Genomic DNA, 16,236 nt, shown 5'->3' with positions numbered 1-16,236 from the left:
ATATATATATATATATATATTTTTTTTTTTTTAGACAGAGTTTTGCTCTTATTGCCCAGGCTGGAGTGCAATGGCATGATCTCGGCTCACTGCAACCTCTGCCTCCAGAGTTCAAGTGATTCTCCTGCCTCAGCCTCCCGAGTAGCTGGGATTATAGGCATGCACCACCATGCCCAGCTAATTCTGTGTTTTTAGTACAGATGAGGTTTCTCCATGTTGGTCAGGCTGGTCTCGCGCTCCCGACCTCAGGTGATCTGCCCACCTCGGCCTCCCAAAGTGCTGGGATTACAGGCGTGAGCCTCTTTACATATATTAAACTTACTTAATTCACCTAACAACCCTAGGAAGCAAATACTATTATTATTCCTGTTTTGAGGAAACTGAGGCAGAAAGAGGTTAATCGTGGAGGAACCAGGATTTGAGCCCAGGCCACCTGGCTTTGGAGGCAGCATTTTAAAAAACCAAGACGCTCTGCTTCCTCTCTCAACAGTCCAAATAAGACGGTGACATCTATGCTCAGAAACAGTGTAGTCATTGGAGGTTTTATTATATCGAGTAAATAAGACTTTCTCAAAAAGAAGCCAGGTGTGGCTCACACCTGACTGACAGCTCCTGGGGAGGCTGCAGTGAGAGGATCCCCATCGCACACTGCACCGCCCCCACCAACCCTATTTTTTTTTTTTTTTTTTTTTTGAGACAGGGCTTTGCTCTGTTGCCCAGGCTGGAGTGCAATGCCATGGTCTTAGCTCACTGCAGCCTCAACCTCCTGGGCTCAGGCAGCCCTCACACCTTAGCCTCCCGAGTGGCTGGGACCACAGACATGTGCCTCCATGCTCAGCTAATTTTTTTTATTTTTTTGTGGAGACTGGGTCTCCCTGTGTTGCCTATACTGGTCTCAAACTCCTGGGCTCAAGGGATCCTCCTGCCTCGGCCTCCCAACATGCTGGGATTACAGACATGAGCCACCGTGTCCAGCCAGTGGGTGGGGTGGGGGTGGGGGATCCCTCCCTTGTGGCCAGGAATTTGAGGAACCTGGGCAACATAGTGAGACCCCTATATCTCAAAAAAAAAAAAAAAAAAAAAAAACTGGGCAAAGGGGTGCGTACCTGCAGTCCCAGCACTTTGGGAGGCTGTGGCGGGAGGATCACTTGAGTCCAGGAGTTGGAGGCTGCAGTGAGCTATGATTGTGCCACTGCACTCCAGCCTGGGTGACAGAGTGAGACCTGTCTCTCGAAAGAAAGAGAGAGAGAGAGAGAGAGAGAAAGCCCCTATTTCAAGCAAGACATTTAAGTGTACAATTCTTGGGCCACAGAGAGCTTTGATCTAAATCAGAAATGCCCTAGATGTATATTTTGTTATGAATCAGCATATATGAAGAACATAAATAATCTTTATAAAATGTTTATATCATTCAACGTAAAGTGACAAGTTGTTTGGAAATAATGGCATTGCAAATGGTGTGTAAATATTTGATTTGAAATTTAAAAGGTTAAGAGTTTACAACTGAAATACTCTTTGTAGATCAACGCCTAAAAAGATAATTATACGCTACATGTCCAAATCACAGGGGAAAATTTAGGTAGGACAATGCAAATCTCTCTTCTCTCTCTCTCTCCCTACCCCCACTTCCCCTTCTTTCTCTCTCTTTCTGGCTAAAACAATAACATACAATGACTTGAGAGAAAGCTTAGTTTTCTGTACTTAGAAACTTCACTATTGTCAACATTGAAATAACTAGGCTCTATTTTCCTAATTCTGTTGAGGAGTGACACTTTTCGGACAACAGAGAGGACCTTAGTCGTGTTATGGCTATACATTTTTACCGCGGGCTTTTAAAGAAAAAAAAAAACAATTAAAAAAAAAAATCCCTTCTTTCCATTCGCATCATCAGCTAGGAGGAGGCTGTGGCTCCCCAGCCCATGTGACACCACATTTTGTTAAGCTGGGTGGCTTTGTATCTGTCTGCCTGGCTATGACAGGGCAGAAACTGCCACCTCACAAAAGGTCTGTGAAGCTTGGGTCATTCATGTGAATAAAGGTTTCTGCTAGGTTGCAGGTTTTTTGAAGGGGGTCTTGAAAGGATAGGGAGATGTATAGAAATTGGAGTCAGTTCAGAGGGGAACCAAAGAGAATGAGGGGGCTGGAGGAGGAGAGCTGCAAAGACAGAAAGGTGGGAGCCTTGTGTTAGAAGATGTGTCCTCTTCAGAGTGACAGCCAATTGCTTTTCATCCTCGCTGTGGTTTGGGGCTGAAAGTACGAAGATAGATTGTAGTTAGTGATGAGGAAAATGCACAAGGATGTGGTTAACAAGGAAAATCATGGAAGTTCCTCTGGAGTTCTTTAAAAATAGGATGGTTCAATTTGGAGTCTCTAAAAAAGGTAGAGACATCATGATGATGAGTCTGACAGGTCGTGCGCAGTCCTCCAGGCGGTCTGGAAATGTCCTCAGCCAGCTTCACGCTGGCTGCTGCCCCACCCTGTCTTCTGCCCTGGGGACTCTTGGGGAACAGGGAGCTCCTTGGTGCCTGCCTCCATCCACGGTAGTCGTATGGAAATTGTGTGGAAAATAAAAATTAGTTCTCTTTTAGGAAAAGGTTAGGGGTTTCTTCTCCTGGTCTGTGACCCTTTTTGATCACGTGACCTGGAGGTTGCAGTGGGAGAAGGAATTTGACAGCTCTTAGCTGGTCCATGCAGACTCTCTCTCTGATGTTTTTTCTCTCCTTTTAACTAACCATTCCAATTAATGCTTAACTTCCTCATTTTGGTTAGGGTTCTGCAGCATTCCAGACCTCGAGCACTGAATCAGGATGGGAAAAAGACGTTGTGTTCCCCCACTCGAGCCCAAGTTGGCAGCAGGCTGTTGTGGGGTCAAGAAGCCCAAATTATCTGGAAGTGGAACGCACAGTCACGGGAATCAGTCCACAACTGTCCCCGGCTCTAGTTCAGGACCTCTTCAAAACCACCAGCATGTGGACAGCAGCAGTGGACGGGAGAATGTGTCAGACTTAACTCTGGGACCTGGAAACTCTCCCATCACACGAATGAATCCCGCATCGGGAGCGCTGAGCCCTCTTCCCCGGCCTAATGGAACTGCCAACACCACTAAGAATCTGGTGGTGACCGCGGAGATGTGCTGCTACTGCTTCGACGTACTCTACTGTCACCTCTATGGCTTCCCACAGCCACGACTTCCTAGATTCACCAATGACCCCTAGTGAGTAAATCAGGTGCTGGGGCCACTGAGGAAGGCATGGCAACATCTTTCTGGGGTGATTCCCTCGAGAGGTCTGCTGCTTGGAAATCTTTATTATCATTTGAGGAAAGGGTAATGGGAAGAGAATGATAAGAAATGTCCAGACAATATTTAAAACATTCAGTGGATTCAGTAATGGAAGGGAGCAGTTCCCATTTGGAGGAGGCTGTAGGCTTGTTAAAGTAATGTTCTGGAAATCAAGTGAGTTCATTCTTGGCTCTTCTGTTAGTTCACGTGGCAGTGGGTAGGTCATTTAACCTCGCAAGTGGGGAAGTCACGCCATACCATTGGGGACCCCCGTAGTGTTGAAGTCCAGGTGAGTTGGAAGTCTGAGGGCCAGGCTGGAGACTAGGAGCTCTCATTCATTGGGATCTGTGAGTTGGCTGACAGGGGTCCCCTCACTTTGTTCATGAGAAATCCCTTGGTAAAGCTGTAGGGCCACTGACATCCCATCAAGAAAATCAGAATCTGCTTCAGTATTTTTAGTTCAAAATTCTTTGTTGCTTGTCCCAAGACCTCTACTGATCTCAGTGACTTAAATAAGCAATATGTATAAAGTAAACTGAAAAAATCCATGCTAGCATATTCTTCTTCCTCAGAATTGGAAGCTGCTCTGAGCTGGCTTTGAAGAGCATTGCTGTTTTTTTATTTTTGTTTTGGGGCCATGCGTTTGGAGTATTCGCTGATATGAGACTATTCATTCCTCAGTTGTTGGTTGCATACAGAGACTGCAAAACCTTGGCTGGGGCATGGAGAGGGTGTGAAGAAAAGGAGCCTTTTCCCTTGGGAGACCTGTCAGGTTGGCAGATCACACACGCACAGAGCTAAGGGGAAGTTGTTCTCTGTGAGTGCGTCAGAGGAGAGGAAATATGGAGGGAAGTGTGCTCGGTTTTTTGGGAACTGTCGCCCTGGGGTAATGTGGTTAGAAAACACCTGACTGAGCAGGTGGAGATCCCAAGCCTGAGTGAGATCCAGGGTGCCCCGTGTAAGAGAGAGACGCAGTTTGGAAGAACAGGTGGTGATGTGGGTGTTTAGGGAAGGTTTAGGCTGTCGTATTCAGGGCTTTGCATTTCCATCCTGCAGGCAATGGAGGCCTTGTCTTGAAGGATTTTTCAGGAGGCTTTGGGGCTGCAGCATTGGCTGGTGCTGTGCAGGTGCTTTATTGGAAGGAAAAGATGGCTAGATGGGAGAGCTGCTCTGGGGGCCCTTTGTGACAGTGATCAAAGCAGATAACTTTGAAAACTTAAGTTGCCTCTAGAAATTATTAACTCAAGAATCTAAGAGGTAAGGGCGTTAGTGTGGAAAGATTTCAGGAAGAGGGAACAGGCCTTGAAACCTCTTGCTAAAAAATCTGTCACTATCAATCTGATATACCCTAATGAAGTGTGACTTTGGCCTAGAAACAGAAAATGGCAACTGCTAATAAAAAGGTTTCTTGGCTGGGCATGGTGGCTCATGCCTGTAATCTGTAATCTCAGCACTTTGGGAGGCTGAGGTGGGAGGATCGTTTGAGCCCAGGAGTTCAAGCCTAGCATGGGCAACATAGTGAGACCCCCCCCATCTCTATTTTTTTAATCTTTTTTTTTTTTTCCATTTTGAGACAGAGTCTCACTCTTGTCGAGGCTGGAGTGCAGTGGCACAATCTTGGCTCACTGCAACCTCTGCCTTTCAGAATCAAGCGATTCTCCCACCTCAGCCTCCTAAGTAGCTGAGATTACAGGCGCCTGCCATCACGCCCGGCCAATTTTTATATTTTTAGTAGAGGTGGGATTTTACCATGTTGACCAGGCTGGTCTAGAACTCCTGACCTCAAGTGATCCGCCCACTTTGGCCTCCCAAAGTGCTGGGATTACAGACGTGAGCCACTGCACCCAGCCCTTTTATTAAATTCTTTTTTTAAAATATAAAAAAAAGGGGAAGGCCGAGACGGAGCGGATCAATGAGTCAACGAGACCGTCGCTAGGACCCCATCTCTGGAACACGTGAAACCCCTGTCTACTACTAAAAAAATACAAAAAACTAGCCGGGACGAGGTGGTGGGCGACCTGTAGTCCCAGACATACTCGAGAGGCTGGAGGCAGAGAGAATGGCATAAACCCGGGAGGCGGAGCTTGCAGGTTGAGCTGGATCCCGCCACTGCACTCCAGCCTGGCGACAGAGCAAGAACTCACATCTCAAAAAAAAAAAAAAAAATTAAAAAAGGTTTTTTGAGGAAACTTTTTTTTTTCTGAAAATTTATTTTCAGAGATATTTGTAGTTTCGGAGATATTTGTAGTTGTCAGGGGCGGACATAATCATGGAAGCAACATGGGATTGCAGATGAGCAGGGGGCTGTGCAGGTGAGGTGTGTCATCATGAAAGACAGAGCTGGGGAGCATGGCGACCTGCATACATAGACTTAGGGAAGAGGAAACTGGAGAATTGGAAGAAAAAGTTGAGTCTTGGGTAGAGAAAGAGGAAAGTAGCATGTCTATTTGGCAGCAAAGTGAATTAAAGTTGTCAGCATGGAACATGGGAACCATTACACGGAGCCTTTCTTCCTGCTGCCTTGTAGGTTTCCTGTTTCCAGCCAGGGGCTGTGCCATTTTCAGAAAGGCAGAGAGTCCTTCGGGTAGCTGGCAAGTCCGAAAAGAGGGATTTTTGGCAATAACAGAGATGAATAGGGACAAAGCCAAAAGGTTTTGTTCTTATCCATGATTAATTTGGGGCTGGAGAATGTTTTGTGTTTTGCTTTTTTTAGTCCGCTCTTTGTGACGTGGAAGACAGGGCGGGACAAGCGGCTTCGTGGCTGCATTGGGACCTTCTCAGCCATGAATCTTCATTCAGGACTCAGGGAATACACGTTAACCAGGTAATGACACCAGACATTAAGAACTGTAGATAAATTGGCTAGAATCAGAAATAGCTGCCTGACTTTATTTCTTCTAAGTGATGTATGTTGAGTTTTCTCTTTTTGGTAATCAGGACATGTAAGGGGCTTAATCTGGTGAGTCACTTATCAGTTCAAGTACAGACAGTTAATAGCATCGAGTTGTTTTTAACATGTTAGTGTTGATGAACAATAGATACTCTCTGAATAGCTCAAGATTCATAAATATGTGGGCTCTGTGGCACCTGATGTTGGCTCCTGACTCCAGAGCAGCCTTACCTGTGTTTTCTGTCCCCCTCCAGTGCACTTAAGGACAGCCGATTTCCCCCCCTGACCCGAGAGGAGCTGCCTAAACTTTTCTGCTCTGTCTCCCTCCTTACTAACTTTGAGGATGCCAGTGATTACCTGGACTGGGAGGTGAGAACAGCCGCATTTGGAACTCTGCATCTCTCGTTGCATTTGGGTTCGGGTTAGTACATGGCAATGTATCTCCTTCATTGAGAGAGAGGGCATAAGAATGTGAAGGCTCAGTTTGGAACCAATTGTGGGCAACATAGGTGACAGAAGAGGTGCTCCTGTACCAAGAGTAGGCAGAAATGTCAGTGTAAAGGCTTGCTTCTCCTGATTCTCCCTAGTCTGCTTGGTTTACATCCTTCTCCATGCCTAATAAGAAATAAAGGAGTGAAAGAAAATATTCCAGATCCCTCTTGGCAAGGCTTGGAGTAAAAGTTTTTGTTTGCTTGTTTTTTTTTTTGAGACAGAGTTTCATTCCTGTTGCCCAGGCTGGAGTACAGTGGCATGATCTCGGCTCACTGCAACCTCTGCCTCCCGAGTTCAAGGGATTCTCCTGCCTCAGCCTCCCAAGTAGCTGGGATTACAGGTGCCCACCACCATGCCCAGCTAATTTTTTTTCTTTTTTTGAGACAGAGTCTCACTCTGTCGCCAGGCTGGAGTGCTGTGGCACAATCTCGGCTCACTGCAACCTCCATCTCCTGGGTTCAACCTCCCTCAGCCTCCTGAGTAGCTGGGATTACAGGCGTGTGCCACCACACCCAGCTAATTTTTGTAGTTTTAGTAGAGACAGGGTTTCACCGTGTTAGCCAGGATGGTCTCAATCTCTTGACTTCGTGATCCACCTGCCTTGGCCTCCCAAAGTGATGGGATTACAGGCGTGAGCCACCATGCCCAGCCGTTTGTATTTTTTTACTAGAGATGGAGTTTCACCATGTTGGCCAGGCTGGTCTCAAACTCCTGACCTCTGGTAATCCACCGGTCTTGGCCTCCCAAATTGTTGGGATTACAGGCGTGAGGCACTACGCCTGGCTGAGTAAAAGTTTTTATTAGGAATCAGATGTGAAGGATCATGGCCCCAGATAAAAACCTAGTGGCATGCTTATTTAATGGGATAGGGTCAAGGTAACATATTCACAATTCCTGGATGAGTTACTTAAAGAATTCATTTCTCCTACCTTCATATTCTCAGAGGTGGCTACACATACTCTCGACCCTTCCCTAAAAGCAGAACTTTCTTTGGCCTCTATACCTCCTGAGATAGAATTAGTTATGAAATGCAAGAAACTCTCCCTTTTCTAGGCCTATGTTAAGCTGGTCAGGAAATAATGTGGATTTATATGTGGGGACTGAAGTTCCATTAGAGTAAGTAAATGCCATTTACTTGGTTGTACTTTTTTCTATAGGTAGGGGTCCATGGGATTCGAATTGAATTCATTAATGAAAAAGGTGTCAAACGTACAGCCACATATTTACCTGAGGTTGCTAAGGAACAAGGTGAGTTGGATGAATGGGATTTTAATGACAAGTATCATTCACAGTGGTGCCAATTAAAGGGCAAGAAAGTGAAATGTGTCATCTTTCAGCCCAACTGAAACTAAGAATGAGGGCCTTTCTGCCTCTCAATACCTGTCAAATTCCTGTAGAACCAAGGGCAAATTTCCAAAAAGGTCTAGGAGCTGGGAAAAGAAAAAGGGTAAATAAGTCACTTACTCGCCTGCTATTTCAAACACTTCTTTTCAATAAATAGTTTTATTTCTCGGCCCCTTGAACTACAGTGGCAATTGTAGCAAAATACTACGAATCAACCTGACCATATTGTAGAATTCAGTAGGTATCGAACTTTGGATGACAAATCATTAAACAGTGTTATACATGGCAGAGGGTGTAAACATAGTCCCTACTGTTTTTTAAAGAACTCAGTAGTCAGCCAGGCGTGGTGGGTTACTTCTATAATCCCAGCATTTTAGGAGGCCAAGGTGGGTGGATCACGAGGTCAAGAGATTGAGACCATTCTGGCCAACATGGTGAAACCCCGTCTCTACTAAAAATACAAAAATTAGCTGGGCATGGTGGTGCATGCCTGTAGACCCAGCTACTCGGGGGGCTGAGGCAGGAGAATCGCTTGAACTCAGGAGGCAGAGGTTGTAGTGAGCCGAGATCGTGCCACTACACTCCAGCCTGGTGACACAGCGAGACTCCGTCTCCAAAAAAAAAAAAGAGAAAAGAACTCAGTAACCTTGAAGTTCTTCTGATGGGGACGTTAAAGGTAGGGTGGATCAAGCAGATTTTCTCTTTAAAAGGATATCTAGAAGGGTACCTTTACATGTTGTGTGTGCATTCTCTGATACGTAGTGCAGTTTTCCTACTTTCTTGGAATTAGTCTGTTTTTGAAAATAATATGTGAAACACAGTATTTGTTGGGTATGAACCTAGAATAGAGAAATAATACCCAATGAAGTATATATCATGAGCAAACGTGGAAAGCAATTGCCTGGTTGGTTTTTTTTCGCTTGTGCTTTAACTTTTTCAAAAGCAGTGTATATGTGGCATAAAAGCAAACCTTTTAGCCACCTCTTTTAGGTTATAAACCTAACACTCTGTACAAGGAGGCATACCATGTTTTGTAATGAGGAGGTGTAAATAATAGGTAAATAATCAAATTACTTTTGCCATTTTAAAGTTGGTTGGAAAAATAAAAACTTTGGAGCACGTAGCATAGTAATTTAGGGGATTTTCTTTGGTTTTTCAATTTGATGAAGTTGGTTTTATCTGTTAAGAAAGAGGCTGGGCACAGTTGCTCACATCTGTGATCCCAGCACTTTGGGAGGCCAAGGTAGGTGGATTGCTAGAGCCCTGGAGTTCAAGACTAGTCTGGGCACTGTGGTGAAACCTTGTCTCTACAAAAAATACAAGTTCAGCCGGGTGTGGTGGCGCACACCTGACAGTCCCAGCCACTTGGGTGACTGAGGTGGGAGGATCATGTGAGCCTGGGAGATGGAGGTTGCAGTGAGCCAATGTCACGCCACTGCACTTCAGCCTGGGTGACAGGAGGGAGACCCTGTCTCAAAAGAAAAGAATGTGTGAGAATAACACAACAGTATATGTATGAGCAACTTTCCTGCCCTTCCTGAGGGAACAGCTCTTTCCTTCCTTCCTTCCTCGCCCTCTTCCTGTCTTTCTCTTTTTATCTCTTCCTTAAGACAGGGTCTCCTCCTATCTATCACCCAGGCTGGAGTGCCATGGTGTGATCCTGGCTCACTGCAGTCTTGACCTCCTGGGCTCAGATGATTCTCCCACCTAAGCCTCCTGAGTAGCTGGGACTACAGGCGCATCCTACACGCTCACTTAATTTTTGCATTCTTAGTAGGGATGATGTTTAACCATATTGCTTAGGCTGGCCTCGAACTCCTGGGCTCAAGTGATCCTCCTGCCTCAGTCTCCCAAAGTGCTAGGATTACAGGTGTGAGCCACCACACCCAGCTAGCTTCTTTCTCGCTGTCAATTTTTTACCATACAAAACAGGACTCCTAAAAATCATCAAATTGAAGGAAGATCACACAAAGAAATAGAAGTTGCAGAATTTACATTCCTCTCTTCCCACAGAGCAGCCTTGGGTACCAGCACTAGGCCAATAGGCTGGTCTAAGTTGGAACCATGTTTGTTCCTAGATAATTATACTGGGGTAACATCTGACAGGAAGGATGCAGGAGCAGGGAGCCTGGAGACAGCCATTATGGCATGTGTCGGGCTATCATCTCATGTCTCAGAGTCTCCACGGGACTGTCAGACAGACTGGGCGTCAGGTACGTGGGGGTCAGTGCCCAGGGCTTCCTCTGCCCTAGCAGACTCGGCTGCTTCTTGAGTCCCATTTCTCTTCTTGCACGGGCCACATAAGAGCATGCCTTACTCTTAGATGTGCATTGACCTCAGTGTGGCCTCTCTCCTCCTCAGACTGGGATCAGATCCAGACAATAGACTCCTTGCTCAGGAAAGGTGGCTTTAAAGCTCCAATTACCAGTGAATTCAGAAAAACGATCAAACTCACCAGGTAAGCCATTGTCTTGTTTTCCTTATCATTTCAGTTTAGTTGGGGTTGAATGGAGGATAACTTTGATGGGATGGGGAAGAAGTTTTCTCTCTGAATGTCCCTAAATCAAAGAAGTGTGGGTGAAGGTCAAGTTTTGAGGAAGCAGCGGCAGCAAAAGCAGAGACTCTCCCAGCATCCTGTGCGTCTCCACAGCTTAGCTGGGGGCACAGTTGGAGCAGGCTGTGGTTGGCTTTGCCAGACCCACGTGGTGGGGAAGCTGAGGGGGAGACTGAGGTTAGGAGACAAGGCTCTCTCTGGAAGTCCAGAGTCAGTTGAGGTGCCGCTTTCTGACCACACATGCAGTCAGGTGGCAGGAGATGCAGGAGAGTCAGAAAATGCTTTTTACAAGAAGTTAAAAGGAAATGCCTCTCATTTGGGGGGAATACTTCTAGGAGGAGGCTGCCTAGTGTAGTAGAACGCAGGTGGACTTGGAGTCGGAATCCCAGCTCAACATTTACTAGCTGTGTGACCTGAGCCAGTTATTCTACCTCTCTGAGCCTGTTCCCTGTCTGTAAGATGTGAATGGTAATACCTTAGAGTTGTTTGAGGCTGTGCCAAGGTAATGTATGGAAAATTTCTAGCCTGGGGCCAGTCAGCATTGTAGGTGTTCAGGAGATGTTAGTTCTCTTCTCATCCCTGTTGAAATCAGAAACGCTGAGAGGTTTAGCTTCTATGGGCTTCTGTGGGCCTCTTTGGGGCCCCTCATCTGTGAAATGCTGAATAATCATATACTATCACAGGTCTGTTTGGAAGATGACCCAGTGTTTTTTAAATGCTTTGGATTCCAAAAATTTTTAAAAAGCAAAAAACTCTTCAAATACAAAGCATTATTATTATTATAATTTATTTGAACAGCCATTTCCCTGTCAAAATTCAGGAATAATCACCTTGCAGTGGAGGAGTGATTACAGTGGGAAAGAGATGGCTCTGGGTAAGGATTGTCACACCCAGCTCCTGTGGTCTGTAGTAGGCTCCATAGGTTTGTAACACCCCATGCTTCGCATCCTGACTCATGGCTCTTTCCAGAGCACAGCCAAAGTGCTATGAATTCTGTTCGGACGACCCTGTGATATGGCATATTCATCTGGGGAGTGAGCCCTATCCTATCCTATAGAACCCCGAGGATCCTTTAGCCTGCTTCGGCAGACTCTGACCCCGAATTAGGTATCTGTGTCCCTTTTAGTTATAATAACTTGTTTGTTGCTCTTATGCAAAATGAGGTTGCATTTCTGTCAAATGTATCACATTTACTCTGAAAGTAGATACGCAGTTTGCACTGGGTTTTGGTGCAGCCATCTTCCAATCTGCCACCCGTGTAATTTGACCTTGAAATTCTTCATCCAGACCCCAGTAGCGGATTGCTTACGAGCAGCCTGATGATAAGCACGTGTAGTGTTTCAAGGTGGGATGTGCTGAAACACATTCTCAGGGGGAATCGTGATTGTGCTTTTTCATCTTGTTCATTTGTAATAACAGCATTGTTTTCTTGTGCCGTCTTTCATTTTCTGTAAGTAAGATTGCTCTTGGTCTTCCATTTTATTCTTTCAAAATGTGGAATAAGCTTTTGGTTTTTCTCTGCTGAGTGACTTTACAGAATGAAGCGTTTGGGGTTCCTAATACCCTTTCCTGTTTCCTCGTACAGGTACCGAAGTGAGAAGGTGACAATCAGTTACGCGGAGTATATTGCTTCCCGACAGCACTGTTTCCAGAACGGCACTCTTCATGCCCCGCCCCTCTACAATCATTACTCCTGACACGCGGCTGCATGACCAGTCCCACCCCCCTGTGGCCGCCAGTGGCTATGACATCATTGGAGCAGATGCCTCCTCTTCCTGGTCCAGTTACTTCTATTACTGCACCATTTTATGATGCTAGCTTCCGTTGCCAAGTCTGCCTCCCGCTGACTGAGGGAGGGTAGGGTTACCTTGAATGAAACAGAACTTGAGGGGCCCAAGCCTTATCTCAGCCTTTCCTCAATATGGGGTTCTGTTGGATTGGGGCTCCTCCATGACTGGTGGGAATTACTGTGTGGGTTCAGAAGACCCTTGTCTGGTATTTGCCACATGGGTGTTGGCCACATGCTGGAAGCTGAAATGGATGATCCCTGAAGGTTGAGCCCACACACACCCCTGCAGCCTCCCCAGATGAAGTAGGTGTATTCCCCTGGCAGTCTGGGCAACGGAGACCAACAAACATTTTTAGGTTGTTTTAAATTCCTTTTTTTAAACTTCCAGTTTATTGCGTACCAAGAGTTGATTACAACCTCCATGCTTCATAAGCGGACGCCACGTTAGGGTTGGACGTGGGCACCACGAGTCCTTCGAGGCTCCTGGACAGAGACCCACAGCAAGATCGGAAGCCCTTTGGGTGGCGTTGCAGATCTCATTGCTCAGTAGGCCGTGAAGATTTTCATCCTCATCCCACTCTCAGTTGGATTTTTTGGCACTCTTCCTGCATTGAGTCTCCTGATTATTGAACAGAGCTCCGTGGTGTAGCCTGCTGAGGAATGGAATGGAGGTGTGCATGGGAGGTCCCGACGTCATGACTGCATGCAGGTGTGAAAGGAGAGACCCCTTCTGCACCGCCCGGCTACCTCACTCCTCTGCTGGTAGCAGTGCCTATAGCTGGACCTAGGTTCTCAGAAGCACACATGTGCAAACAAGCAATGGAGCTGGGCTTTAGGAGGACACATCGTAGGAGAGAATCCAGGGTCTCTGAGCTGGTTTTCTTTTCAGGCAGACATCTGAGGGGCCTGTAAGCAGGGGAGTTCCTTTTTCTAGTTTGCCTGTAGAAGTGGGAAGACTGTTGATGTTTCTGTCCTTTACAGGACTTCAGAAAACAGTGGTGTAATTACACAAGGTGGATCTTGATCTTGCCTAACATGCTGGGAATCTTCACCCCACCAGGGCAAATTTCCAAATAGCTCATTTTATTCTAGGTCTTTCAAACTTTCATCTGACATATTTCCCTTTCCCATTGTTGCTGATTTCCAAGTCGCTGTCAGCAATGTTTTCCTCTCTCCTTGCCTATTCTTCACTTATTTGGTGGCAAAGTTCATAGAACTAGGGGACTTGGAAGATGCTTTGAAAATATTGTTACAAAGGCACTGCTAAAATGATTCACAGGAAGAGTGGCCAATTGGAAGAAGGATCCTAAGGATGTGACACTGGTTTTCAACAACATGCTTAGAGAACTCTTGAAGTGGATTGGGTGTCAACCCAGTGAACATAATGTTTTTATTTAATTTATTTTTTGCAGTTTATGTAGTGATGGTGTGGCTTTCCGAAATGGGCAAATATTCAAAAGATCTTTTGCGTTTTCTTCTTCCAGGAATGGGGAAGGGGAGCGGGGGCACAATCTGAGAAAGGACACCTGTGCTGTTCTAGGCATCGCTGGCAAGTTTGTGGGAAGGGATGGGTAAGGGTGAGTGGGTGTGCTCCACACCGTCCTGTGCTGCTCGAGAGGACCTGGGATGTGCGAGGGAAACGTGGGTGACGGTGCCTAGGCTGCGGCCCTTCACTGCTGTGCTGGGTTCCTGCAGCCTGCTACGTTTCCCTTGGCAATGTAAATGAAGATGGAGGGGTCATTTCGTGATTTCCTGCTGCTGAGAATAAATGTCTTGTTAAAAACATGTGGCAACGGTTACTCTTAGGTGCCATGGATTGATGTCAGGGTGGTCAGCTCTGGACTAAGCCACCCACCTCCAATTTGTACAACAGTATTGATACATAGGGCTACACTCATTACTGTTCAAGTGTTCTATGTTAAAAGTTGTGTTTAATTTCTAAAGATTAAAAAAAGCAAAAAAATTGGTGCTAAACCTTCACCCCTGAGCACGCTCAGTGAGACTGGTCATGCAAGCATTTACAGTGCCATGCTCCTCAAGCCGATTTTTTTTCTTGTAGAAATGTTGCCCTATTTGTCTTCTCCAATGTATGTTATTTTATTTTATTTTATTTTATTGGGGGGGGGGTAGGAAACCTGCCATTTAAGAAAATGAATAGAAAATTTTAAAACCCGAGAAATGGGGAAAAAAAAAAATCAGTGCACAAGAATCGGGCTGGTTAGGCCCAGCACCACACTGAAGTGGGCTCAGCGGTTTTGGAGTGAAGAAGCCTTACTCCCTGCACATTCCCTCATGCTCCCACACAAGTCCAGCAATGGAAATGCTTGGGCTCCTCTTGCTTTGTCAAGGGGACTCAGGAGTCGACCAAGGGAAACCATTTGGCCCCGTGAGGAATGGACATTGTCAGTGTCCGTCCTGAACGGGGCCTAGTCAGGAAGCGGTCTAGAAGTGTACAGTAGTGGTCGCCTCATGAAAGTGTGTAGCAGGTGGCTCTCAGGAAAAATACCAAGTCTGGATCATCCATGTGGCAGCTTTGCATAGGGAGAAGACAGCTCCGAACTGGAACTGAACTGCCTTCTGCATGCTTGACCAAAGCAGTGATGAGGGTGGCCAGTACCTGCAGTGTGCATGGTAGGTTTAAAGAAAAGGGAATGTTTTCTGCTGTTTCCTTTGTCCTTGGGCTGCTCAAGCTGGACAGTAGGTAACCACTGTTTTCAAGGACCAGCCCAACTTCTCTGGCTTGGTTCGGAGTTCGTTTCATCCCTAGCTGTGAGTGCCTTTTGGTCTGGAAAGTTGGCTTGTCTCATAATACCCACAGCTAGGACATTCTCTCTGTAATTATGAATTGTCCTTGTTTTCCATTAAAAGAGAATGTCTTTGATCACTAGAGTTTGTCGGTGTTGGATTATTTCCACTGTGAGATTCTTAAAACTTTTTCGCTTCATAATAAAACAACTCGTTAGAGACCCTTTCAACATGAAAGGTTTGTAGTTGAGACATTACGTATATTTTGTTGTTTATAATAAAAATCATCTATACAAAAGTCCTGGGTGTTAATATTTTGCACAAGATCTGTTTTCCATGATGTGTTGACATCTACAATTTCACTAACTGTTGATGTTATTTTCTATTGAGATTCTGGAGCCTAGGGAGCTGTGTTCTTTCTGTTCATTTCGTTCTTATTTCCCTGAAGCAAGAGACTATATGGCCTTCAGTGCAAAGACTTCAGACCAATTCTTTGTATTACACTTGGTTGCCTCTTGGCTATATAACTTCTGAGTGCAAATCATTGAACTCTTTAACGAATTATTGTAGAGAATAAATCATAATGGATACATGTTTTGTCCTGCCTCTTTTTTAAACATGTGACTTGATTTATATGGAATGGTGGTAAGTTGTCTTATTTTTGAAGACAGGCAACAAGATAGTATTCAGTCAGCTTGGATGTCGTCTTTGCTGCTTGTGACCCCGCCCTTGTGTATATTTTTGTGGTTGGTGGCAATGCCACTGGTGTTTTAGAGCCAAGTTCCGTGAGAATCATTCATTAGCCCTAAGATTTGGGTTTCTCCAGACAGGTTCCTTGTGAGATTTTTCACATGAGACTGTCCTTACCAAAAAAGCCAAAATCTCTTGAAGAGGAAAAACCACTAAAATTTAATATAATTTGGTGATGTTAATTCAAGCAAAGACCCTGGGACATCCTGGCGCAGTCTGACCTACCCAGTTTTTGTTTTTGGATGACCCAGAAAAGATGAGATGTGTTTAGAGAAAAGGACATCTTCAGTTTAGACTTTTTTTTTTTTTAACTTGGCAAAAATAATTTAGTATTCCATTTGGGCAGCACCCTGGGGCCTGTTTGTCCCTCCTTGGCTCCAGCCCCCTAACCC

The 16,236-nt window shown here is 45.5% G+C and overlaps 1 protein-coding gene across 6 annotated transcripts in view; it reads left to right on the top strand.

Moving 5' to 3' along the window:
- AMMECR1L (AMMECR1 like) overlaps positions 1-15,684 on the top strand; it is a 24,748-nt gene extending 9,064 nt beyond the window's left edge. For 3 of the 6 annotated variants that reach the window (XM_017877362.1, XM_017877363.1, XM_017877364.1), the window contains 7 exons: positions 2,770-3,214; positions 5,994-6,104; positions 6,425-6,539; positions 7,820-7,910; positions 10,085-10,219; positions 10,368-10,464; positions 12,146-15,684. In XM_017877362.1, the coding sequence (XP_017732851.1) occupies positions 2,808-3,214; positions 5,994-6,104; positions 6,425-6,539; positions 7,820-7,910; positions 10,085-10,219; positions 10,368-10,464; positions 12,146-12,257 (1,068 nt within the window). In that variant the 5' untranslated portion in view covers positions 2,770-2,807 and the 3' untranslated portion in view covers positions 12,258-15,684. The other 3 variants (XM_017877366.1, XM_017877365.1, XM_017877367.1) reach the window with 3 other exon arrangements.
- The last annotated feature ends 552 nt before the right edge of the window (positions 15,685-16,236 follow it).

The sequence above is a fragment of the Rhinopithecus bieti genome, unplaced genomic scaffold (assembly GCF_001698545.2).
Source record: "Rhinopithecus bieti isolate Rb0 unplaced genomic scaffold, ASM169854v2 scaffold_10223, whole genome shotgun sequence".
In the NCBI taxonomy this organism is placed as follows: Eukaryota; Metazoa; Chordata; class Mammalia; order Primates; family Cercopithecidae; genus Rhinopithecus; species Rhinopithecus bieti.
Note: the sequence above shows the minus strand (reverse complement) of the source record. Positions and strands in the feature narration are given on the sequence as shown.